This window comes from Cibotium barometz, chromosome 3 (genome assembly GCF_041138505.1).
Source record: "Cibotium barometz isolate CiBa-2024 chromosome 3, ASM4113850v1, whole genome shotgun sequence".
Taxonomy (NCBI): domain Eukaryota; kingdom Viridiplantae; phylum Streptophyta; class Polypodiopsida; order Cyatheales; family Cibotiaceae; genus Cibotium; species Cibotium barometz.
In genome coordinates this window covers 14,445,415-14,471,931 of record NC_141048.1, presented here as the reverse complement: position 1 = coordinate 14,471,931, position 26,517 = coordinate 14,445,415, and the positions used below count along the sequence as shown (strand labels likewise).

Genomic DNA, 26,517 nt, shown 5'->3' with positions numbered 1-26,517 from the left:
GCACAATCTGCATACCCTCTCCTCTCGGGGGATCCGTGCTGCTCTGCCAGTCTCAATCTCCAATCGGTGTGATGAAACTCTGAGCTGACCAATAGCCACTCGGGAGCCGTGTGGTAAAAAGCCCTCCATGTATCTAGGCCTCTCTATAAATCCATCATCAGTGATACTCATGAAGTGATCTCTGTAGTATAGCATCTTCGGTGGAAGAGGCTGTGTAGGCGATATCCATGTCTCTCGTGTATAGAGTTGCCATAGATCCTGTCTCAATACTCTGTTCCTCTCACTATGAGAGAGACGGATATGTGGTGCATCCCTGTCATACTGGAATGGTGGTAGATGATCCATGTCTAGGCCATGCTGTGAGAACCAATGTGTGACCTGTGCATACCATGATCCTCTGTCTCCTGCCTCAGCCAACTGTCTAGATGCCTGAAAAGCTCTGTATGATAATCTGTCCTGTGGCATCTCTCTGAATCTGTCTAGCAGGCATATAGTCTGAAATATGGCCTCTACCATCATAGGAGGCGCAGCAAACTCTGCTCGGATAATGTCATGAGGTACTGACGGTTTGCTGCGTATCATGCGTGCCATCATGAGGGCCTGTGGTCTCTCTATCTGTGTCCACCAATGGGTAGCAAGGCCTGGCGCCCATACTGCTGCTCCATACATCAATGCCGGTGTGACTAATGTGTCAAATAGCCACCCCTTCGTCCGGGGCTCCTGAAAATGCGCCTGGTGGCACTGTCTCTCTAGCATAGCCAATGCTGCATATCCCCGTGTCAATCTAGCTCTGGCTGCTGAACCCATGGTAAAGCGTGTGGCTGCTGCAGAGAAGGTAACCCCTAGGTACACGTATGATGTCACCACCTCCACCTGGCATCCTGCGAGAGTGAATGTCAGCTGACTCCTGCCCTGTCTCGATGTATGAAAGACCATAACCTTGGTTTTCCCAAGGTTCACAGTAAGACCCCTCTGTGTGCAGAAATCATGGAGTGCATGTAGATGCTCCTGTAGACCACCTGGGGACTCAGACACTAATACAATATCATCAGCATAGAGCATAATATGTACTGAGGTACCTGCTAAATCAACTCCATCTCCGCCTCCCCGTGTAATGAAGTCAGCCACCTCATCAATGTATAGCATGTGGGGATAAGTCAACTCACAAAGTATGAGTGTGTGACTCCCCTATCACACATGTATATTTGCTCTAGTGCACATAGTGCACTTAGTACTTTTAATGTACTAAGTGTACTATGTACTATAAAACTTATGGGCTTGTACACAATATAAGGGTGGGCATAATGCCTTTACCCCAACAACCTCCCACTTAAAGGCAATGTGCCCTTAAGTGAAGGAAAAAGAAAAAAAAACCAGCATGTACATGATAATATACAAGGCCATATCAAGGCTGAAACTGGCCTCATCCAATGCCCATCAAGTGTCTACAATGAGCAAACCGCTCTGGAGGCAAACTCTTTGTCAACAGATCAGCCGGGTTGTCATCTGTATGAATCTTGACAAGCTGAATCAGCTTGTTCTCTATCACCTTTCTGATGAAGTGACACTTCATATCCACATGCTTCGTCTTTGCATGAAAGACAGGGTTCTTTGCCAACTGGATGGCACTCTGACTGTCACAATGCAACAATGGAATATCCCCTCTATAACCCAAATCAACCACTAACCGAGATAGCCATAATGCCTCCTTGCAAGCCTCTGTGGCTGCAATATACTCGGCCTCTGTAGTAGATAAGGCAATGCACTTCTGCATCCTGGATATCCATGATACAGCACCTCCTGTGAATGTAAACACATAACTGGTAGTAGACTTCCGGTTATCTGGATGACCGGCATAATCCGAATCCGTGTAACCATGCACTAATGCATCCTGTTTACCAAAGCAGATGCACATATCCTGTGTGCCCTTCAGGTATCTCATGACACCTTTCACTGCTTCCCAATGCTTCTTGCCAGGGTTGGCCATGTATCTAATAACCACTCCCACTGCAAATGCGATGTCCGGCCTGGTAGCAACCATAGCATACATGAGACTGCCACAAGCTGAAGCATACAGAATCTTGGCCATATCAGCCCTGTCACTATCCGACTGTGGGCTGTCCAGAGCACTGAGTTTCACATATCGAGGCAAAGGAGTACTAGTCTTCTTCCCCCCCTCCATATTGAACCTCTGCAAAACTTTGCCAATGAAGAGCTCTCACCTATGGTTGCCATAGCAATATGCAACCTTTGACACAGTCAAGGCCTGACTCCCTGCAAGATGTGCAAACACTGCACCAAAGCACACAAAGTGCTCACAGTTGTTCTCCCAAAGTTTATCTCCCACTGCGGAAGCACGAATGCAACCCTCCTCCCACTGAATGTGATAAAATCACCAAAATCTGGTTGCTGCAGATTTATGACAGCACCTTAGATGTGCTCTGTTCCCCTTCCAAAATACTGTACAACAGTACTAAGTGCTCACCAATGATGTACCAAATCTGTACCGGCAAGTACAGCAGCTGAAAATGAGCCTTTTCCTCACTCAAATCAATGTACAGCCATGCCAAAACTTGTACAAAGTTGTACCAAATCTGTACCAGCAAGTACAATAGCAATAAATGCTCTCCTGGCTGCCCAAATGAGTGAAAATCAGACCTTGACAGTCCCCACCACTGCATACAACAGTCCCGGACAGAAATTGGGCAAAAGCCCCTTGACTGCAAGTGGCTTACTGAGGGTTCAAGGCATAAAAGTCTTCCCTGCTGCTTTGCCACTGGCCACATATACATCGAATACATAAAAGCCCCTTGATTTACTGGCACATTGATTGCTTGACAGGCATCAACACATTGCCCAAAGCATCAAATGCCAGTGCCTGCATGCAAATCAACCCAATTGGCACAAAAGCCCTTTGATTTGCACTCCAATTTCCTGCAATTTAGCCCCAAATGTGAGATTGCTCACATCATACAGCATGTATGAATGCCCAATGGCACAATTACATCAAAAGCCCCAAATGTTAACACCCAATTTCCTGCCAATTGACCCGGAATGTGACCAATGTCACCCAATGTTGCCAATTGTGCTTAAATCTGAGCCATTAGGACCTGTACCTGCTCAATTGATGATAATGGACATGCAAATCCCAAAATTGAAGCAAATACCTCTGAAATTTCTGATTACTTGCGATTTGCAGACTGAATTTCTTGATTTCTGTTGCAGGAAAGGGGGGCGTCGTATTTGCTGACTCGTATGCTGCTGCTGCTGCTGTGCAGCTACGGATGCTGCTGTGTGCTGTACGGCTATTGAAGGGAGCTGCTGCTGGACTTGGTGCTGCGACCTGAGAGCTGCTGCTGTGCAGGTTGGGAGCTGGTTGCGCTATGATGATGCTGCTGCTGCTGCGCTGTGGTGCGCCTGGCTGAGCAATAGCTGTTGGCTGCCCGTGTGGCTGCTGCTGGGCAACAGCTGAGCAGCCCACGCTGTGGTTAGGCACGCCTGGCTCAGCTGCGTGGTCTGTTGGCTGCCTATGCTGGGCAGCCAGGGCAGTACGACCAGCAATAGACAGGGCTCTTCGAGCAGCTAAGTAAGACCAGCAGGCGCACAATAGACAGTGCGACCAACAGCAGGGTGATCACGTGCAGATGGTACGGCCAAAAGGAAGCGACCAGTAGAGTAATCAACAGGGGACTGTGAGAAGAGGGAGGTGATCAAGCTCTGATACCAGTTGAAGGAGCTAAAAAAGCTCAGTTGAAACAGTTAGGGTTTCATGTGGGAGACACACACAGAGAAGAAGGGAGAGAGAGAGAGAGAGAGAGAGAGACATGTGGGGATAAGTCAACTCACAAAGTATGAGTGTGTGACTCCCCTATCACACATGTATATTTGCTCTAGTGCACTTAGTACTTTTAATGTACTAAGTGTATTATGTACTATAAAACTTATGGGCTTGTACACACTATAAGGCTGGGCATAATGCCTTTACCCCAACAGCCAGGTTGTACAGCAGTAGGCTGGAAAACCGCCTGTTCAGGCCGTTCTAAAGGCCTGGCGCAGGGGCTGCTGGCCATACAGAGGTCAAGGTTGTTGGCCATACAGCAGGGAGGCAAGAGAACAAAGGCGACAGCATGACAGTACGCGAGGAGGAGAGGGCCCATGCAAGGCAGTTGCAGGACCGTAACAGCAAGTGAGGATGCATGTGAATTTAGGGGCGTTTACTTTTTAGGAAAGCGTAGTGCTATATCCTTTAAAAAAGCACAAGGGCTGTTTTTTGTTTTTTAACACTGTGGTCGAGGCTATATTTACCTTGGCGCATCATAAAAGTCGGCCCTATTGTTTTTTTTACGGTGGAAAGCAGCACATGTGTTTTTTTTAACTTATAAAAACAAGGTTAGGGGAGTTAAATACATACTGTGACAAAAAAAATTGGAGACGGTCAACCATGACGTTAGTGTAGATTGGAAGGCCCATATCTTGTCCTTTGAAATGGAAAATGCTCAAGAATGTTTGAAGAGTGATTTTGCAGTCCCATCTTCTATTTTGTAAATTCAGCAAGACTTTGTAATATTTGTTATGAAGTGTTTCAATGTGTTTTATACCTTTTCACCTGATGTTAATTATGATTGATAACGGTTGAGTTAAATGTTTGGGGGACATAGGATTAGGAAGCATCGGTGTGGAGTTTCGAAGATGTTTTCTCTGTTGAGCTAGTTTGTGGTCTTCTAGTTGGATGGTTGGATGATCATATGATTGAGTGGATCCCAAGGTCTCCACCTGTGAGTATTGCATCTTTTAGAATCAGCCAGCTGGGGGAGGACGAGATTGTCAGTCTGTAGTCACAATATCTCAAAATTGGGACTAATCACGAGGTAAATTTCTCTGTGGGACCTCCATTAGGACGAGAGTTGTCGAATGTGTGGACATGTGTGAATTATTTCACTATTTCTTCTAGAGGTTTACTACTAGGTTGGACCATGACATGGAGGTGTAGTGCACCAAGACCTATTGGGAAAGGATTGATCACCCTAATTCAGTTTTAGAAGTCTCAAGGAGATTTAATATGGTGTGTATCCTAGTGGTATGGGATGCTAGGATCTGTAGTATGTAGAGTTTTTCTAACCTTGTTATGTCCTATCATTATCGAGGTAGTTACCCTACAATAGACAAAGTTTACACGACTTCACAAGAAAATCAGAAGGGTAATTTGGATGAGGTTGCTAAACTTGGGAGGTGAGTCTTTCACTGCAGTTTGATGCTTACTTCTATGATTTCTTGAGAGGGCTATGTCAGACCAAAGAGCATTTCATTCCGTACTAGCAATGGGTCCAGGCAAGGAGCTCCATTGATTTAGACCAGGACTTAGGGGTCATCCCACTTGTTAGCGAGGAAGGTAGTCAATACCTTTTTTTAGAACCGGTTGTTGTTTTGTGATGATATAGTCTGTGCGCCAAATTGTGCCGAGATTAGAGGAGAGATCTCTTATGATTGTCGACGCTCCTCTTGCAAGACAACCGGAGATTCAATGGACTCGTGGTTTTATTCGTATCGTCCTTGATCAGATGGGCATACGAAGAGGATGGATCAAGTTTTGGAGATTATGCTTTATGCATACAGCTCCAAGCGACCGTTTTATTGCGAGAGGTATATCCCTATGGCCGAGTTTGCCTATGACGCTCCTGAGCATATAGTTCTAGCAATAGCTAAAGTGTTTCATAGGAGTTGGGTTAAACCCTAAGATTCCCTAACAGTTTAATAGCTTTAGGGAGACACAATCTGTGGTGCCTCATAGTTTTAGGAGTCTCTGAGAGGGAGGTACAATATCCCCTAGGTACAAGGGGATACCACATCCTAGAAAGGATGAGTATTATGTTGCAGTTAGCAGATAGTTGTCTCGGTGATTTTAGGTTTCCCATTCCATGAGTAGGAGAATTGAAGGATGGTTTATGTTCTTTAAGAACCAGAGTAGGTTCTAGTTTTTGTCTTGTTTCCACGTGGATAGTTTGTTGGAGCAGCAACTTCGGTTCAGTTCATTCCTTGTTGTTGCTTTGGCCACCACACCATTTTTGATGTGGGTGCCCTTCTTCTTGATGCAAGAGTCAATGGGGCAAGGCTATTTTTTCCTTAGGCACTCAGATGGTGAAATTACCATCATAAAACCCTTGAGCAATGAGTAGGCATGTAGACACCCGTTTTTGACGGATCTTACGATGAGGAGATTTGTGCCTTTGTTGATGAGATTGCTTCCTTTGGGAAATTGAGGAGATCTTTTGGATCACTTTGGGATCCACAGATCTTCATTACCTTCATAGAATCCATGTGCTATGTAACATGCAACGAAATTATGCGTAGATGAAAGATCCTATCACACAAAGTCTCACACCGCCTTCTTTATCATGAGTTTCACGAGTCTTTAGCAATCCACTTTATCGCTTCACAATTTAAGAGATGAGAGAAGCTTTTTCTTCCCGCCATTTAGCCTCATCCTCTCGTCTTTGTTGTTCCATCTGAAAGAAGAGGGTGATGAAGTCGGGGATAGCTGGAGGAGTGGATTTTGCTACTGTCGCCTCTGAAGGAGCTAAAGAAGCTCAGCTGAAACAGTTAGGCTTTCATGTGGGACACACACACAGAGAAGAAGGGAGAGAGAGAGAGAGAGAGAGAGACATGTGGGGATGAGTCAACTCACAAAGTATGAGTGTGTGACTCCCCTATCACACATGTATATTTGCTCTAGTGCACATAGTGCACTTAGTACTTTTAATGTACTAAGTGTACTATGTACTATAAAACTTATGGGCTTGTACACAATATAAGGGTGGGCATAATGCCTTTACCCCAACAACCTCCCACTTAAAGGCAATGTGCCCTTAAGTGAAGGAAAAGAAAAAATCAGCGTGTACATGATAATATACAAGGCCATATCAAGGCTGAAACTGGCCTCATCCAATGCCCATCAAGTGTCTGCAATGAGCAAACCGCTCTGGAGGCAAACTCTTTGTCAACAGATCAGCCGGGTTGTCATCCGTATGAATCTTGACAAGCTGAATCAGCTTGTCCTCTATCACCTTTCTGATGAAGTGATACTTCACATCCACATGCTTCGTCTTTGCATGAAAGACAGGGTTCTTTGCCAACTGGATGGCACTCTGACTGTCACAATGCAACAATGGAATATCCCCTCTATAACCCAAATCAACCACTAACCGAGATAGCCATAATGCCTCCTTGCAAGCCTCTGTGGCTGCAATATACTCGGCCTCTGTAGTAGATAAGGCAATGCACTTCTGCATCCTGGATATCCATGATACAGCACCTCCTGTGAATGTAAACACATAACTGGTAGTAGACTTCCGGTTATCTAGATGACCGGCATAATCCGAATCCGTGTAACCATGCACTAATGCATCCTGTTTGCCAAAGCAGATGCACATATCCTGTGTGCCCTTCAGGTATCTTTTCACTGCTTCCCAATGCTTCTTGCCAGGGTTGGCCATGTATCTAATAACCACTCCCACTGCAAATGCGATGTCCGGCCTGGTAGCAACCATGGCATACATGAGACTGCCACAAGCTGAAGCACACGGAATCTTGGCCATATCAGCCCTGTCACTATCCGACTGTGGGCTGTCCATAGCACTGAGTTTCACATATGGAGGCAAAGGAGTACTAGTCTTCCTCCACCCCTCCATATTGAACCTCTGCAAAACTTTGCCAATGTATTCCTTCTGAGACAAATACAACACATGCTGATTTCTGTCCCGAAGTATCCGCATACCCAAAATGTGATTTGCATCACCCAAATCCTTCATATCAAAGGTCTGATGCAGCCTCTTCTTCAAGGCATCCATCTCTTTACGAGATTTCCCGACAATCAACATATCATCAACATACAAGATGAGGATCAATAGACTGCCATCCAAAGCTTTCTTGGTGTATAAGCAGTGATCTATGTCACTCCTCCTGAAATCCTGGGATTTCATGAATGTATCAAATTTATGATACCATTCCCTTGGTGCCTGTTTGAGCCCATAAAGACTCTTTTTCAGCTTGCATACAAGCTTCTCCTTTCCATTCACTGCATAACCCTCTGGCTGTTGCATATATATCTCCTCATGGAGATCACCGTGAAGAAAAGCAGTCTTCACATCCATCTGAATCAAATCCAGATCATCATGAGCAACCAAAGCTAATACAGTTCTAAGTGTGGTCATTTTGACCACTGGAGAGAAGATCTCATCAAAGTCCACACCATATTCCTGCTTGAAGCCCTTAGCCACTAACCTGGCTTTGTATCTTGGCTTTGCATCAGGTGCAACTTTGAGCCTGTAAACCCACTTGCATGGCAAAACCTTCTTGCCTGTAGGCAAATGCACCAACTCCCATGTTCCATTTTTGTGCAGAGAATCCATCTCTGACTTCATAGCACGCTCCCAAAGAGCCTTGTCTGCCCTCTGTAAAGCCTCCTTATAACAAGAGGGCTCCCCACAGTCAGTGAGCATCAAGTAGTCAACCCTGGAACAAACCTGTCAGGGGGTCTGGAGGGTCTTCTGGAACTCCGTACCCAATGATCATCATTTGCAGGTTGCTGTCCAGCCTGCATATCACCTATTGGTGGCTCTTGTTCCATGCCATAAGGTTGAAAGATCATGCCCGGTATCTCCTCTAACTGTGGGATATCCATACGGATATCTTCTGCCATCTCTGGCTGTCCGTTTGGACCATTTTCAGCACCATTTAAGGGCTGGTTTTGTTGCTGTAATGGCTGATTTACAGCCCTTGGTTGTTGTCCATGATGTCCATCATCATCAAAGATGACTCTGCCAGGCTCCTGTTGCCTTGCAGGCTCCTTATACATGCATGTTTCATCAAAAAATGACATCATTGCTGCGTATAATCTTTCTATTCACTGGATCCCAAAGTCTATACCCCATTTCACCTCTGCAACCATATCCTAGGAATATGCATTTGTGAGACTTAGGATCAAGTTTGGTGCGTATTTCCCTGCGTATGTGCACGTACGCAACGCAACCAAACACTCTCAAGTGCTTGTAGGACGGAGGTTTCCCTGTCCATACTTCCTCTGGCACTTTCCCACCAAGCCTCGTGTTAGGTGACCTGTTTATAAGATGAACGGCTGTCATAACAGCTTCAGCCCAAAAACCATGAGGTAACGCAGCATGTCACAACATAGAACGGACCTTCTCCTGAATGGTCCTGTTCATCCTCTCTGCTGTCCCGTTTTGTGGAGGATCATAAGGAGCAGAGAGCTCCCTCTTGATGCCTTTAGCATCACAAAAGTCCTGAAACTGTTTGGACATATACTCTCCACCATTGTCGGAACGCAAAGCCTTCAGTGTTTTGCCAGTTTGATTTTCAGCATGAGCAACAAACTTCTCAAACACTGAGAATGTATCACTCTTCAAACGAAGAGGATAAACCCACACCTTGCGTGTGGCATTATCAATAAAAGACACAAAATATTTTGCCTCTCCCAAAGAAAGCTGAGGCATCTCACATACATCTATATGCACAAGCTCTAACTGAGCATCTTTCTGTCCAAGAGCTTTCTTGTGGGGGCACTGGAGTTGCCTGCCATATATACAATGCTCACAAAACTGAAAACTTGAGAACTTTAGAGAAGGCAAGTAACCAAAACGAGACAATTGCTCCATTCCTTTGACACTCATGTGTCCCAACCGGCTATGCCACATAGAGAGTTCCGACAGCTCGGTAACAAACACCAGCATGCATGAAGTAAAGAGTGTCCACCTTAGAGCCTCTGGCAACAACCAGTGAGCCCTTACTAATCTTCCACTTTCCACTACCAAATGTGGTAACATAACCAGCATCATCAAGCTGTCCAGTAGAAAGCACGTTCTTCTTGATCTCAGGCACATGCCTGACATCATGGAGCATAAGCTGTGAGCCATCTGAAAACACAAGCCTCACATCACCTCTGCCAAGAATCTGGCATGCATGGTTGTCACCCAAATAAACTACTCCTTCATTGCCAGCAGTATACCTGACAAACAAGTCTCTACAACCTGTCACATGAAAGGAGGCACCTGAATCAATGATCCATGAGTGCATACCATGACCATCTCCTGCATGGAGTGAATGGGCATCAAGTGAAGACATGAATAGGACTTCATCCTCACTGTCACCTGCATGTGACACATTGACTTCTTCAATCTTGACTCCACTTTTGTCCTTTGGCTTTGCATCTTCGGCTTCATCTTTGTCTTTGTCTTTGCCTTTGCCATTTTCCTTCTGATCATTCTTCCATTTCTAGCATTGCTTTTTGAAATGTCCCTTCTTGCCACAATAATGGCATTCCAAGTCTTTTTTGGAGCGGGACTTGCTCCTTCCCCGTTCTTGGCTTTTACCCCTTTGCTGGGATCTTCCAACAGAGTTGTTCTTCCTGTTCATCTCCTCTTGAAGGAGAGCACCCTCCACATCTGCATATGACAGCATAGCATTTGAATTGCTAGTGGCTGTCCTGAATGTGTCCCAACTCTCTGGCAAAGTGCATAAGAGAAAGGTGGCTTTGAACTCATCGTCCATTGCCAACTTTTGATTGATCACCTGGCTGACAACACCATTAAACTCATTTAGATGGGCTGTCATAGACGCCTATTCCTTCATTTGAAGACCTATGAGTTTCTTCAACCAATACACTTTGCTTGAGGCACTTTGCTAGGCATACAAGTCCTGCAATCTTTGCCACATTCCCCAAGCTGTCTTCTCTTCACGTATGCTGAAAAGTAAAGAATCTGACACAGACAACATGATGGTGGATCTTGCCAGCTCGTCCATATCTTCCCATTCTTCAGCAATAAGAGAAGCGGGCATTACACCCCTTTCTTTGATGGGCTTGTGCTGCTTCTTCTGGAGCAACACATTATAGCACTGGGTTTGCCAAATGTCATAATTATGTGAGCCTTCAAGCTTCTTGATGTGAAGCAATGAAGAGCTCTCACCTGTGGTTGCCATAGCAATATGCAACCTTTGACACAGTCAATGCCTAACTCCCTGCAAGATGTGCAAACACTGCACCAAAGCACACAGTTGTTCTCCCAAAGTTTATCTCCCACTGCGGAAGCACGAATGCAACTCTCCTCCCACTGAATGTGATAAAATCACCAAAATCTGGTTGCTGCAGATTTATGACAGCACCTTAGATGTGCTCTATTCCCCTTCCAAAATACTGTACAACAGTACTAAGTGCTCACCAATGATGTACCAAATCTGTACCGGCAACTACAGCAGCTGAAAATGAGCCTTTTCCTCACTCAAATCAATGTACAGCCATGCCAAAACTTGTACAAAGTTGTACCAAATCTGTACCAGCAAGTACAATAGCAATAAATGCTCTCCTGGCTGTCCAAATGAGTGAAAATCAGACCTTGACAGTCCCCACCACTGCATACAACAGTCCCGGACAGAAATTGGGCAAAAGCCCCTTGACTGCAAGTGGATTACTGAGGGTTCAAGGCATAAAAGTCTTCCCTGCTGCTTTGCCAAGCTCAACAAGCACAAAATCTTGAAAAAGCCCCTTGATTCAAGATCAATTTCTGATCATGAATGGTACATTAATGCACATGAAGGCATCCAGAGTCTTCACAATACTTCCCCCTGGCCACATATACATCCAATACATAAAAGCCCCTTGATTTACTGGCACATTGAGTGCTTGACAGGCATCAACACATTGCCCAAAGCATCAAATGCCAGTGCCTGCATGCAAATCAACCCAATTGGCACAAAAGCCCTTTGATTTGCACTCCAATTTCCTGCAATTTAGCCCCGAATGTGAGATTGCTCACATCATACAGCATGTATGAATGCCCAATGGCACAATTACATCAAAAGCCCCAAATGTTAACACGCAATTACATCAAAAGCCCCAAATGTTAACACGCAATTTCCTGCCAATTGACTCGGAATGTGACCAATGTCACCCAATGTTACCAATTGTGCTCAAATCTGAGCCATTAGGACCTGTACCTGCTCAATTGATGATAATGGACATGCAAATCCCAAAATTGAAGCAAATACCTCTGAAATTTCTGATTTCTTGCGATTTTGCAGACTGAATTTCTTGATTTCTGTTGCAAGAAGGAGGGCGTCGTATTTGCTGACTCGTGTGCTGCTGCTGCTACTGTGCAGCTACAGATGCTGCTGTGTGTTATACGGCTGTTGAAGGGAGCTGCTGCTGCTGGACTTGGTGCTGCGAGCTGAGAGCTGCTGCTGTGCAGGCTGGGAGCTGGCTGCGCTAGGATGCTGCTGCTGCGCTGTTGTGCGCTTGGCTGAGCAACAGCTGTTGGCTGCCTGGTTGGGCAGCGTGGCTGCTGCTGGGCAGCAGCTGAGCAGCCCACGTTGTGGTTGGGCACGCCTGGCTCAGCTGCGTGGTCTGTTGGCTGCCTACGTTGGGCAGCCAGGGCAGTACGACCAGCAATAGACAGGGCTGTTCGACCAGCTAAGTAAGACCAGCAGGCGCACAATAGACAATGCGACCAACAACAGAGTGATCACGTGCAGATGGTACGGCCAGTAGGAAGCGACCAATAGAGTAATCAATAGGGGACTGTGAGAAGAGGGAGGTGATCAAGTTCTGATACAAGTTGAAGGAGCTAAAGAAGCTCAGCTGAAACAGTTAGGGTTTCATGTGGGAGACACACACAGAGAAGAAGGGAGAGAGAGAGAGAGAGAGACATGTGTGGATAAGTCAACTCACAAAGTATGAGTGTGTGACTCCCCTATCACACATGTATATTTGCTCTAGTGCACATAGTGCACTTAGTACTTTTAATGTACTAAGTGTACTATGTACTATAAAACTTATGGGCTTGTACACACTATAAGGGTGGGCATAATGCCTTTTCCCCAACAGCCTCCAAGAGTTGGAGACACTCCATGAGAAGCTGGTTTTGTGCTCGAAGTAGAGCCATGGCATCTGCGGGTGGTGTAAGAGCATGGACTCCTTCAAGGGAGACGTCTTCCTATTGATGTGATGCTCTCACGCTAGGATGCGGTGTGTGCGGACAAGTTGAATCTGATACCAATGTAACATGCAGCAGAATTATGCGAAGATGAAAGATCTTGTCACACAAAGTCTCACACCGCCTTCTTTATCTTGAGTTTCGCGAGTCTTTAGCAATTCACTTTATCACTTTACAATTTAAGAGATGAGAGAGAGAGAGAGAGAGAGAGATGTGTACCTTATTGGTTCCCAAATTACCCACTGAAGGATCCCCTCCTATTGCTAGGAGTATTTGCTTCTATTACTTTGAAGAGAATTATTGTGTAACTAACTTTGGACTGTAGATAAGCCAAACACAAGACCTTCGGAAGACCAAGAGTCGGGCTGAATTGTACACGGCTGTACAAACACCAATGATGACCAATCTCCATGCCAATGCACTCTTCCAAGGGAATGTAGAAGGGCTGCAAACTGTGGCTGAGAGATGGGCTGCTTTGGGACTGTTCGATTTTGAGTATATGCACTATGAATGAATGAACATGCTGCGTTTATCTTGTTGGAGCAAACGATGTGATGGATGAATGCTGAAAACTGCTTGGAGGCTGAAGACGCAAGGGCTGAAGCGCTTTCCACCTTGGTTGTTTGTAGATGATGCGTTTGTTGATAATGAATGCCTACATGGTCAAGTGATGATGCTCCCAAGTGATGAGGACTGAATCGCTTTTATTTTATTGATGAGATGGAATGGAATGAGCAAAGCGATGCTATTTATATGAGCTGGATGCTAGTCGGCTGGCTACAGAGCTGGCCGACTGCATCCTAAATGCTACACGACTTGTTATCATGGAATAAATGCTAGAATAATGATAATAATGCTGAAATATTGTATATAAAATGCTAGAAAATACGGTAAAAATGTGCAATAATGCTGAATAATATTCTAATGCTTCTGCAATGATGTATATATGCATATGGGATGAATGCTATGCAAATGCATAATGCTTTCTAATGCAAACTCTAAGGTTTCTACTGACTCTATATGCATGAATGATTTCTGCAAGTGGGTTAAGGGACTTGACCGACTGACTAACACTCTAATGCTAAGGAATGACTTACGTAGCTCGTGCCTGACATATCCTGGACTGAGGATTACAATGGGGCCACAGCATACGACAATATCATATCCTAAAGGATCCTACTGCTGTACAGTGAAGCACTGATGATGAGCCATCTTATCACCATGCACTACCATGCAGAGGACATGTGACATTCCAATAATTTCTCAAGAATCCATAACTAATGAGTTGGAAACTTGGAAGTACTTCTTGTTGGGATCTTTTGTGTTTTTACAAAAGGGGTTGACAAGTACTGATAGAAGGAACATGGCCATAGCCACCTATATCCACCCCAAAACCGCACAATGATTTTAAACACATTATTCACCAGTATTTTTAAGTCAAAATTTATATATCGACCATTTAGCCATTGAAATTAATTAGAACCTCTGAAGCTTAACTCTTGGGTGATAAAGAGTCCAAGTATTTTGTAGAGTGCACACAATGCACATTTGTCAAATCACAACCTCTATTTCTAGGTGAAAATCGTGGCAGTTAGATTCTTGATGACATTGTCGAGATCTCATATTGACAAGTTTACAACTCTAAATCGGCACAAATCCCAAACACTCGCTGCATCCTACCCCAATATGGGTGCCACACATAAAAAGTTAAGTCATCACTATATACGCGAGGCCATGGGTTATTTAGTGTTATTGGTTGTTATTGGTTTGAGCTTTGGATCAAAGTAGTTCTACTCTTGCCATAAACATGGCGGATCACAAGCGGTCTTTGTCGAGGATCTCTTAAGGCAAGCTCTAGTAGTATGGGACGCCAAGGCTAAATGGCTTTTATAATTAAAAAAATTCTTTTATGCATCACTTTATGCATAAAAATCAATATTGATGAAAGTAATACTTTTATAATAAAAATATTTCCAATATGCGTCTTTCAATGTATAGAAATTAATTCTAATGAAAATAATGCTTTTATACTAAAAATATTTCCAATATGTATCTTTCTATGCATAGAATGAAAATAACACTTTTAGAATACACAAACGGAGGGGATTACTCTTTTTGACCTGTGGGAGTGAAACCTTAGCTCCTAGCTTGAGGGAGATTCCGGATGGAAGCTACGCTTGGATGGTGAGCTTGCCCGCACCCTTCTATGTTGTTTGTACTGACCTTATTTATATATATGTATTAGGCGATGGCGATCCTTGCGGAGGAGTCCTTACAACAACACATGTGTTTGCTCTCCTCTATGTAGGCATATGCTCACTTATGGTAGTGCTATGTGTGAACAGGGCTTAACCAAGGGCACTTTTTCCCATGTGGTTTTTTCCCTTGGATATCAAGTGTGAAAGGACACTCCACATATAATATTTTGTACTTCTATATTATATGGATGTGACACACATGCAAGGGTTGACTTGCATTTTGTGGCTACCACACTCTTGGCTCTCTCTCTCTCTCTCTCTCTCTCTCTCTCTCTCTCATTTCTGTGTGAGCTTCTTCTTCCTGCACCTAACCCTAATGTGCAGGTTTGTGTGTGTGTGAGTGTGTGAGTCCAACACCAACAATTGGTATCAAAGCTGGGGGCTGCCTGTGGAGTTCTGTCCCTGAAATCTGCAACAAACTGTGAGTTTCCAACCGACAATTGTGAAATTCCGTCGCCAGAAACAGTCCGTCCGTCGCCCGTAGAATTCCGTCAATCAGATCCGTCGCCGGAACCAGTCCGTCCGTTGGCGGTTTTCGTCCGCCTCTGTTCTGCCCGTCTCAGCCACTGCCTCTGGGCGGCAGTAGTGAGGAGAGGACCACCGCCGCTCAACCCACGGGCGGCACCTCCCATTCAGACGCCCAGAGACGGCCGCGACACTGCCCAACGAATCAATGACACCACACCCAACGGCTCCGCCGCCTCTTGCGGTCCAACCCTCCTGTTCCAGCCTGGCAAACAGCTCCGTCCAACGCGTCTTCCATCATCGCGCTGGCCACCTCCGTCGGCTCATCTGCCTCCTGCGCAGACTTCAGCTGCCGCCGTCTGTCACGGATTGCTCTGCTCCTGGTTGCGCTTGACTCCGACCGTCTGCAGCGGCCAACCTCCAACGCCCAATGTTGTGCCTTCATTCCCGCCTGCAAACTGGCGACTGTGCCTTGACAGTTCTGCCCAGCCGTTGACCTCCCGGCAATTCTACTCAGACAGGGCATCGTGCAGCCTGCAATTCATTCGCCTGGACATCAATGGTCCCCGTCCAACTTCTGCTTCTCGCCTGCAACTCCTCCACCTGCACATCCGTACTATCCCTCCACGAGCAGGTACTTGTATTCCAGGAAATTTAAATATTCAAAATAAATAAATAAATAAAAGGGGGAAAAGCTTTGCAGGCACTCTACTCCAGGTTCAACAAGTTTTGGGGGATTGCCAGGAAAATTTGAAAATTGCAGGTGGTCCAAGGTTCAGGCAATTTGAGGGATTTCTCAATTTGATGCCAAATTGAAAAATTGGACATGTTGCTTTGCTTGCAATTTGGGGGTTTTCCAAATTGAGGTCAAAATCAGTAAATTGGGTCTCTTTCATTTGCAGAAATTTGGGGCTTTTGTGAAAATTGGCCAATTAACTGCACATTGAAGCAATTGCAGTGCATAAAAATTGGGGCTTTTCAGATTGGAGCATGTAATTGGGTATTATAGCTGCGATTTGTCGCATATGTATACACATTGTGTGTAATTGGACAATTTGGTGCATGTTTACACTTGCTTCAGTTTGCAGGCAAAAACTTACACAGGACATTTGGTTGCCTGGTAGTGCACATTGGTGCTTGGTTTGCTTGCAGGTATATTTTGTTGACATGGCTCAAAATGCTACAGATGTATTTGGTGTGCTCACCCAAGAGGACAAGTTAGATGGATCACATGCACTAGTTACACACCAAGTGCTTCAGACAATGATATGTCTTGCATTGCATCTGACAATGGTATTTTGATAGTGGTGCTTCGAGCCACATCACTTCATGCAAAGATGTATTTCAGGACTTGGTTTATGCTTAAAATGGCCGCACTGTATCATGTGCAGATCATACCACATATCCAGTAAAGGGAATTGGCAATGTCATACTTATTGCAGCCAATGGTGCCAATATATGTATGAAAAATGTATTGTATGTTCTAGGGATAAAGAAAAATCTGCTCTCCGTCTCAGCCATAAATGACCAAGGTTTAAAGGTCGAATTTAAAGATGGGAAGTGTTTGGTAAAAGACCCATCAAAGGGTTATGAAATAGTCACTTCTCGAACACGATACAAAGGCTTGTATAAGCTGGACAGCTATGACAAGCATACTTATGATGCAAATACAGTGGCTGCCCACACTCCTGCTATGCATGATGCAGAGCTATGGCATGCTCGTTTTGGGCATGTAAATTTTTGGAGTTTGATGCTTTTGCAGAAGCATCATATGGTTGATAATATGCCGCCTCTTGAGTCTCCAACAAGACATGTATGTGAGGGGTGTATTTTGGGAAAGATGCAACGAAAACCATTCCCCAAAGATGGAGCTGTTAGAGCTGAAAGTAAATTACAGCTCATACATAGTGATGTATGTGTCCAATGCGGACACCATCCATAGGGGGGCATCTTTACTTCGTCACATTCATTGATGACTACTCCAGGTTTGCTTGGGTTTACCCTTTGAAAGCGAAAGCAAAGGTGTTTACATGCTTTCGACACTTTGTAGCAATGGCTGAAAATATGTGTGGATGTAAAGTCAAAACACTCTGCTCAGATAGAGGTGGAGAATACATGTCAAATGCATTCAAGGATTATATGCTTCAAAAGGGCATCAAGCACCAATGTATTGTGCCTTATACACCGCAGCAGAATGGTGTAGCTGAGAGGAAAAATAGATCTCTCATGGAGATGGCAAGATGCATGGTGAAAGCACAAAGTTGCCTCACAATTTTTGGATGGAAGCTATAATGTGTGCAACTCATGTGTTGAACAGGTGTCCAACAAAAGCCATTTGAGGCTTGGTATAGTCGAAAGCCAACAGTGGATTATATGCGTACATTTGGGTGTTTGGCATATGCACATGTGCCAGAACAACTCCGAACAAAGCTGGATGATAAAGCAATGAAATGCATTTTTGTGGGCTACAGCAATGAGAGCAAAGGATACCGTCTTTATAATCCAACAACACGAAGGATTTTTGTCAGTAGAGATGTGGTATTTGCTGAAAATTCAGAACAACCCATGTACAGCTTGTATAAAAGTAATGATACAAGCATACAGGACATGTTTGATGGACTTTTACCCATTGCAATTAGGGGGGATTCAGATCAGCCAGCCCCTACACAAGAAAATCGTCATGTAGAACATGTGGAACAGCCAGCCATTCAGCTCCCTTCAATGGAAGAAGTGGAAGATCTTGTCAGGGAAGAGCAAACAGCCATAGACAGCCAAGTCAGTGCCAAGATGGTTGCTGAAAACTTTGCAAGAAAGTAAACTTGCAGCTCCACTCACAAGTAGAACAAGGGCTAGTTCCAGCCATGCATTGAATATGCATCATGGGGAGTCTGCATTAGCCATGGGTGGTCTCTTTGATTCAGAAGAGCCTTCTTCTTATGAAGAAGCACATGAGAATGAGCATTGGGTGCAAGCTATGCAAGCTGAAATCTCTTCTATCATGAAGAACAATACTTGGGATCTTGTGGAATCGCCTAAAGGCAAGCATGTCATTGGTACAAAGTGGGTGTACAAAGTCAAAAGGAAGTCCGATGGTACTATTGACAGGTACAAAGCAAGACTTGTGGCTAAAGGCTACTCCCAGAGAAAGGGAATAGATTATGAAGGAGACTTTTGCTCCTACTTCGAGAATGACCACAATAAGATCAGTGATTGCATTGGCTGCACATAAAGGATGGAAAGTGCATCAATTGGACATCAAAACTGCATTCTTAAATGGGGATTTACAAGAGGAAGTATATGTAAATCAGCCCATTGGTTTTGTAGTTCCTCGTGAGGAACATAAAGTATGGAGGTTATACAGCATTGTATGGGTTAAAGCAAGCTCCAAGATCTTGGTATAATAAAATACATGCTCATCTAACCAGCCAAGGTTATGTGAATAGTCCAGCTGAAAGCACATTGTATGTGAAGAAAACCGGTGGCGATATTCTCACAGTCATCTTGTATGTAGATGACATGCTCATTACAGGTACTAGCAAAGCACAAATTTCAGATTTGAAAGCTGAATTTGATATGTCAGATTTGGGGCCTTTACACTACTATCTCGGCATACAGTTTATGCATACAGATGATGGCATTGTTATGCAGCAAACTAAGCACATAAAAAGTTTGCTAAAAAGGTTTTCCATGGCTGAATGTAAGCCCATTTCTACTCTAGTAGAACCAGGTGTACGGCTTACTATGCATGATATTGGAGAGCCTTTTGAGGCCGGCATTTACAGCCAGGCAGTGGGATGCCTCATTTACTTGTGTAACACTAGGCCAGACATATCTTTTGGGGTGTCTTTGTTGAGCAAATTCATGCACAGCCCAAGCACAAAGCATTGGCAAGCTGTCAAGCGCATTTTTCGTTATCTTCAGGGTACCCTGGATCTTGGTTTGTTCTATCCCGGGGGGGGGGGGGGCAACTTGCAGCTTTATGCATACAGTGATTCAGATTGGGCTAGTGATTACGATACCGGGCAATCCACCAGTGGGAATTGTTTTTTTCTTGGTAGTTCATGCATATCTTGGTTGAGCAAAAAGCAACCCTCAGTTGCCACATCTACTTGTGAGGCTGAGTACAGGACAGTCTTCACAGCTACAGTAGATTGTGTATGGTTGAGGAGATTATTGGCTGATCTTCGTGAGTGTCACCAGACACCCACCACCATTCTCACTGATAGCCAGAGTGCTATGGCCGTGGCACGAAATCCAGTATTTCATGCACGTACCAAGCACATTAAGATTCATTATCACTATGTCGGAGAGAGGTTACATGCAGGGGAGATCAGTTTATCTTACTGCCCTCCATAAGATAATGTTGCAGATCTATTCACAAAGGCTTTACCTCGAGAAAAGTTTGAAGCTTTCCGCAAAGCTTTGGGCTTACTCTCATACAGAGAGTGATCTACTTGCTACCTTGTACAGGTTCACACTTTCACTACAAGGGGGATTTGTAGGCATATATTCACTTATGGTAGTGCTATGTGTGAATAGGGCTTAACCAAGGGCACCTTTTTCCCATGTGGTTTTTCCCCCTGGATATCAAGTGTGAAAGGACACTCCACATAATATATTTTGTACTTCTATATTATATGGATCTGACACATGCAAGGGTTGACTTGCATTTTGTGGCTACCACACTCTTGGCTCTCTCTCTCTCTCTCTCTCTCTCTCTCTCTCTCTCTCTCATTTCTGTGTGAGCTTCTTCTTCTTGCACCTAACCCTAATGTGCAGGTTTGTGTGTGTGTGTGTGTGTGTGTGTGTGTGTGTGTGTCAGTCCAACACCAACACTCTATACATCACCTCTGCAAAATTTAACCTTTTTGGAGGTGATCGTACAATGTTGAGAAGTCACATTTTGTACCTACACACACAAAATCGAAGTTGCAAAAGTTACCAAAATTTGGGGCTTTTTTTATTTTGGGGTTCTAAACTTCCCGACATTGGCTATCTACACACAACACTATTCCGGTGTCGACAAATTACATATGTAAGTGTAAAATCGAGGCTTTTTTCCACTCTTTCCTTCGATATCTTGCAGCAAGTTTGCAGAGGGTAAGTACATGTGATTGCATTTGGTGGCAGTTTATGCTCATTGTGCCTCGCAAGTGCACATAAACAAGTTTGCGCAAGACAAGAACATGTGATTGCAATTGGTGGCAGTTTGTGCTCATTGTGCCTGGCAATGCACATAAGCGTATATTTGGGTTGCATACAAGATGCTTGTGCCTCTTCTCGGTTCTTGTTCGTTATGCATTTTGCAAAATGACAAAGAATGCCACAAGATGTATTTGATGTTTTATCCCAAGAGGATAAATATGATGGGAGAAATTACTCCTTGTGGAGTATTATGTGTTAGACATCATCTCCTTGTTGCTGGCTTCATGTTTGGTGTCTTATTTTAGCCTCTAGGGCTGACCTCTTAGCTTGAGGGATTGGTCACCCCTCACTTATTTTACCCATATTTTATTCCCATTTTATGGAGTCTTAGGGTACTTTTCCCTAGTTGGCTGCCTTCATGTTGGCATTTATATAGCTGGCTTGCCTCCCTCATTCTTCACTGTTTGCTTAGCATTGTTTGCTGCAGTCCCTCACATACGAGGTTTTCTCCCCTCTTGCTCAGGACATGTATTCCTTTGGATGATGATATTGAGAGCAGGTTCTCACCTGTGTTTCCTCTCCATCTCTCTCTCTCACTCTCTGTAACATACAGCGGAAGTATTCGTAATTGAGGATCCTGTCACACAAATGCTCACACCGTCTTCTGTATCTTGAGTTTCGCGAGTTTAGCAATCCACTTTAAGACTTCAAACTTTAAGCGATAGAGAGAGAGAGAGAGAGAGAGAGAGAGAGAGAAACTGTACACCGTATGGGGTCCCGAATTACCCACTGAAGAGCCCCCTAGCCCGTTACTGGAATAGCATTGCTTTATTGGACTGACGATAAGCCAAATGCAAGATCTAGGAAGACCAAGCGTCGGGCTAACCTGTACACGGCTGTAGAAACACCAATGATGTCCAATCTCGAGCCTATGCACTCTTTCCAATGGAATGAGGGAAGGCTGCAAATCTGTGGCTGAGATAGGGGTTGTTTGGGACTATTCTAGGCTATGTATGAATGTTGTAAATGAATATGAATGCTGAGTTTTACCTTCACCAAGTGGCAGTAGCAAAACGATGAAGATATGAATGCTGAAAACTGTATGTATGCTGAAAACGCAAAGGGGACTGAAGGCTGAATGCTGTAGATGCTGTGTTTTACTGCATAGAGGCTGAATTGCTCAAGCGTTGATGCTGATGAGGAAAACGCTGAGGTATGAGGTGCTGAATTCTGCAATCGCTTTATGCTCCTTGTGTTAAAGGCTCTAGGCGATGAGGTCTTCAAGGCTGAATAAGTTATGAATGAATAAATGGATAATATGCTGGGCTATTTATATGGACATGGGATGCTGGTCGGCTGGCTACAGGGCTGGCCGACTGCACTCGTCCAATAAAAATATATAAATGATGTAAAAAATGCCCAATAAATGCTGTAACATATGGAAATAATACTGGATAAATTCTAATGGCTGCTAGATGATATCTGAAGGCTTCTGCAATGGTCTAGATAGCCTACATGCATATGAAATGAATGCTATGCATAAATGCACACATGTCCTGATGCAAACTCTAAGGCTTCTACTGACTCTACATGCATGAATGCATCTCTTCAAGTGGGTTAAGGGACTTGGACTGACCGACTGACTGTCTAAGGCTGAGAATGACCTACGTATGGGGTCACAGCATACGACAATTATCATCCTAAAAGGTGCTATTACTGTACAATGTTGCACTAATGATGATGAGCCAGCTTGTCACCGTGCACTACAGTGCAGAGTGCACATGACACTCTCTCTCCTGTGTTTCCACTTTCCCTTCTTCCGTTGCACATTCTATCATGGTATTAGAGCACCGGTGATCTACAATGTTGGATGCTCCCTCCTCTTCCTCCTGTCTGTGTTTTTCTACAGGTGGTTGTCTACAGCAGTTTTGCAACAAGTCTTCAGTATTCAAAAGCATCTACTCCCCGTGTAGTGCTGGCCGCCTAATCTGTGCAGGACAGCAATAGCCTACATGCTCCGTTTTTTCTCCTATAGGTTTTCACATTTCCAATTAATTCCAATTGCACATTGGAAAATTCTTTTTGAATTTCTGTTTCAGGGGAATTCATCTTAATTATAAGAGATATTTTTCTATCCAAAAATATTCAAAATCTGAATATTCTCTCTCTAGAATATTTTCTCTCTCTAGGTTAAAATAGTTAGAAACAAGGTCTTTATATTTCTGAAGAGGGATTGATTACAAGGAAAGATACTAGACATCAAAAAGGGGGTGGGGGAGGAATCTTACATTTTTCTATAAATAGAAGCCTCCCCCTTTTTAAAAGCTTAATAGTGTTTTATGCATTGTTACTCTACTCCTCCTTAGTAGATCAAACTTCCTATTATACGCCTATACATAGCAGGATCCTCCAAAATCTCTCCTGAATCTGCACTCAACTTGCCATTCTGATCCAATGATTTACTGATCTGAGACTTGGGTGTACCTATTTCTTCTGCGTTTCCAGATTTTGTCCTTTCTATTGCCCCGAATACCTCTGCGTTTTCAGATTTGCAGCCATGGTTGCTGCGTTTTTCTGAATTGATTCTGCTGGTAGCTCTACCTTCATCTGGGCTTCATCCGTTGGACCCGAAGGTACCTTCTCTTCAGCGTTTCTCCTCATAGGAGGTGTGGACACTGGTTGGCCTGAATTTTCAGGTTTGTAGCCTCTTGTTCGGCTGCGTTTTCTTCTTTGGTGGACACAGATCACTTGCAAAGGGGGTTTCTTGTTTGGATTGTGGCTTTGGTGGCAGTTTGGTACTTGCGGAGAATACTGAATTCCTGATTTCAGTCAGCGTTTTGTTGATTTTGGAGCATCTATACCTGTGTTTTGTTCCTAGCCTACACAGTTACCCAGTTTCTTCATGTTCCTTGCCTTCTGTTGGCGATGGAGTGTTGTTTTTTGCTGGACAGCAGTGTTTTGTCTGCGTTTTGCTTCCCAAAGGAATTTTCTACACTCGGAGGGGGCCTATCTCCAACTACTTCACTTGAGGATCAGTTTCGGGAGCTGTTTTGTATCTGTGGAGACTTTCTTATGTGACAGGAGTTTATAGATTTTGGAGGAGCGCAGTGATCTTTTCAAAGATCCTGAGCAAGTCTTCTGCTCTCAGTGATGCTTTTGAGGACTTTGTTACCACTGCAGTTTATATTCTTGCTTCCCTTCCTCGTTGTGAGGAGTCTAACTCTGTCTCTCTTTGTGATGCTTCTGAGGATGCCTCTCCCCTGCCAGTTTTGCAAGTTTGTTGTTTTCGAGGATGGACTTTTGGACCCAGTGGGATGCTTTGGATAAGTGGTTGCTAACCGTGCCTGGGGCACAGTGGTACTTCCAGAGTCTTTTGGATTTGGATCAGAATCAAGTTGGGCTTGTACCAGTCCGACGACATCTTTTTTCAGAGAGGGATGTGGAGTCCTTTCATCTGGCGATGCCCACCTCAATGGAGTGTGCTTATGTACAGCTTTGGGCAACTCATGGTACGGAGTTTGAGCAGATGGACCCCATCTTTTCTACAGAGTCTTTACATCTTGCGATGCAGACCTTTTCAGAGGATGCTTTTGTACAACATTTGGCTACTCTTGGTACAGAGTTGGAGCAGATTGACTCTATTTCTTCTGAGGGTTCTAGTGAGGAGCAATTTGCTTCTCCCATGATTGATTATCTACAGGATTTGATCTTGGTTGGTTTTGAGGTTTTTCATACCTTCTCCAAAACTGGATACACGACATTTGACTTCGGAGAGTGTTCTTACACTTGGGTTTGGAACCATTATTTGGAGCAGCATGTCATAGCCTACATGATTGTTTTCTTCCAAAGGAGCGGTGTACCTGGCAGCTTGTTCTTTTGCTTTTGTAACTGAGTTGCCGAGGAGATTGTTTGCGGAGCTTTCTTAGTGCCTGTTTCTGCAATCTTTCATCTTTGATCGAGGATGGCGTCTCTGGCTTCTTGGAGTTCACTCAACATCCGGTGCTAAGAGGGGGTGTTAGACATCATCTCCTGGTTGCTGGCTTCATGTTTGGTGTCCTATTTTAGCCTCTAGGGCTGACCATGTTAGCTTGAGGGGCTGGTCACCCCTCACTTATTTTACCCATATTTTATCCCCATTTTATGGAGTCTTAGGGCACTTTTCCCTAGTCGTGGACGATCTTTTCCCTAGTCGGCTACCTTCATGTTGGCATATATATAGCTGGCTTGCCTCCCTCATTTTCACTGCTTGCTTAGCATTGTTTGTTGCAGTCCCTCACATACGAGGTTTTCTCCCCTCTCTCTCTCGGGACATGTATTCCTTTGGCTGATGGTCAAGAACTTGTTGGTTGCCAAGGGCCTGTGGGGCTATGTCAATGGTGATGAGCCTCATCCTGCAGACATTGCACCTGCCGGCTGGATAGCTAGAGAGTTGGACGTCCATCAATGACAGGGCATCATGATGCCCCTACCTGATGGGCGGCTCTGTTCTTTAAACAACCTGACATAACACTACATAACCGTGAAGCAAAGACCAAAGACATAGAGTCAGACCAACAGTCCGTTGCACCAAGAAAGGGTGTAAAACTGGGTTTTAAAGAAGGCATTCTCACTTCATCGGCCCAATCGTATGATTATTTTACATGCTAATAAGCCCCGGTTTCAATTACCATGTCTGAGAAACCCCAATCTCAGTTTCCTTGTCTAAAAAACCCGAGTTTTATTTTCCATGGTATGGGGTTAATAAATTTAGCGATTCACATAACGAAAATTAGGTTTAGGGTTACAGGGACATACGAATTCGACAAAAGCTTGGTTGCGGTTAGCGCCAACGTTGCACTTGGTGTTGACCACTTTGCCGAAGGGCTTGCAGAGCTCGATGAGCTCTTCCTCGCTGCACTCCCATGGCAGGTTCCGCAGGTGCAGGACCTTGGAAGGGGGCTGCGTGTACCGGAACTGCGGCTGCCCTGCGCTGGAGGTCATGGTGTGAAGCAAATGCTACTATCTTTAAGCAAAGCGATAACAGAGATTGAAGTTGTGGCGGCTTGGGAATGCAGCCGCAGAAGAAGAAGAAGAAGAATTTACGAACACAACGGCCAAACTGATTTCCTTTGTGTGGATGGATATGGCCTCTCCCCACTTTGAATGTAAGATGTGTTATAGCTTATGATGGATGATGTGTTATAACTTATATATGTTATCTTATGATGGACGGATGCTCCATATTAATGGAGGATGGTGGATCTCCCCCTTGGATGTAAGGTTGTCCTTCAAGATTGCTCTGTTGAGGGACAACCTTATCCTTCAATGTGAGATATAAGGTTGGAAACTTAGCTCATGAGGCCTTCCCCCTTACATGCTAAATGTACTTAGGGACGCAGGCGTCAAACATGTTTGGGCATATACAAGGTCATTGGGAGGATCCTCTCATGACCAATGGGACCGATGCAAAATGTAAGATACTTAGGGATGCAAGGATAACATGTTTGGACATGTGCGGGAGGATCCTCTCAGGAGTGATGGGACTGATGCATCATCAGCTAAGTCGTGAACTTCTGTAAAAAAACTGGTAGAACTGAGACCAGGAGTAGAAGAGAGACTTAGGGTAGGCTAGAGCAGTTGAGGAAGAACCTATCTCTATAGCGCGCGGCCAT

At 44.4% G+C, this 26,517-nt stretch overlaps 1 protein-coding gene across 5 annotated transcripts in view; it reads right to left on the bottom strand.

Moving 5' to 3' along the window:
• Window positions 1-26,026, bottom strand: part of LOC147639735 (polypyrimidine tract-binding protein homolog 2-like) — a 67,885-nt gene extending 41,859 nt beyond the window's left edge. For 3 of the 5 annotated variants that reach the window (XM_086773418.1, XM_086773422.1, XM_086773414.1), the window contains exon 1: window positions 25,661-26,014. Coding sequence is in view for 3 of the 5 variants with exons in the window: in XM_086773414.1 (XP_086629540.1) it covers window positions 25,661-25,846 (186 nt within the window). In the remaining 2 variants the exon portion in view is untranslated. Of the gene's footprint in view, window positions 1-25,660 lie in introns of all 5 variants that reach the window. The other 2 variants (XM_086773407.1, XM_086773425.1) reach the window with 2 other exon arrangements.
• Window positions 26,027-26,517: the final 491 nt, after the last annotated feature.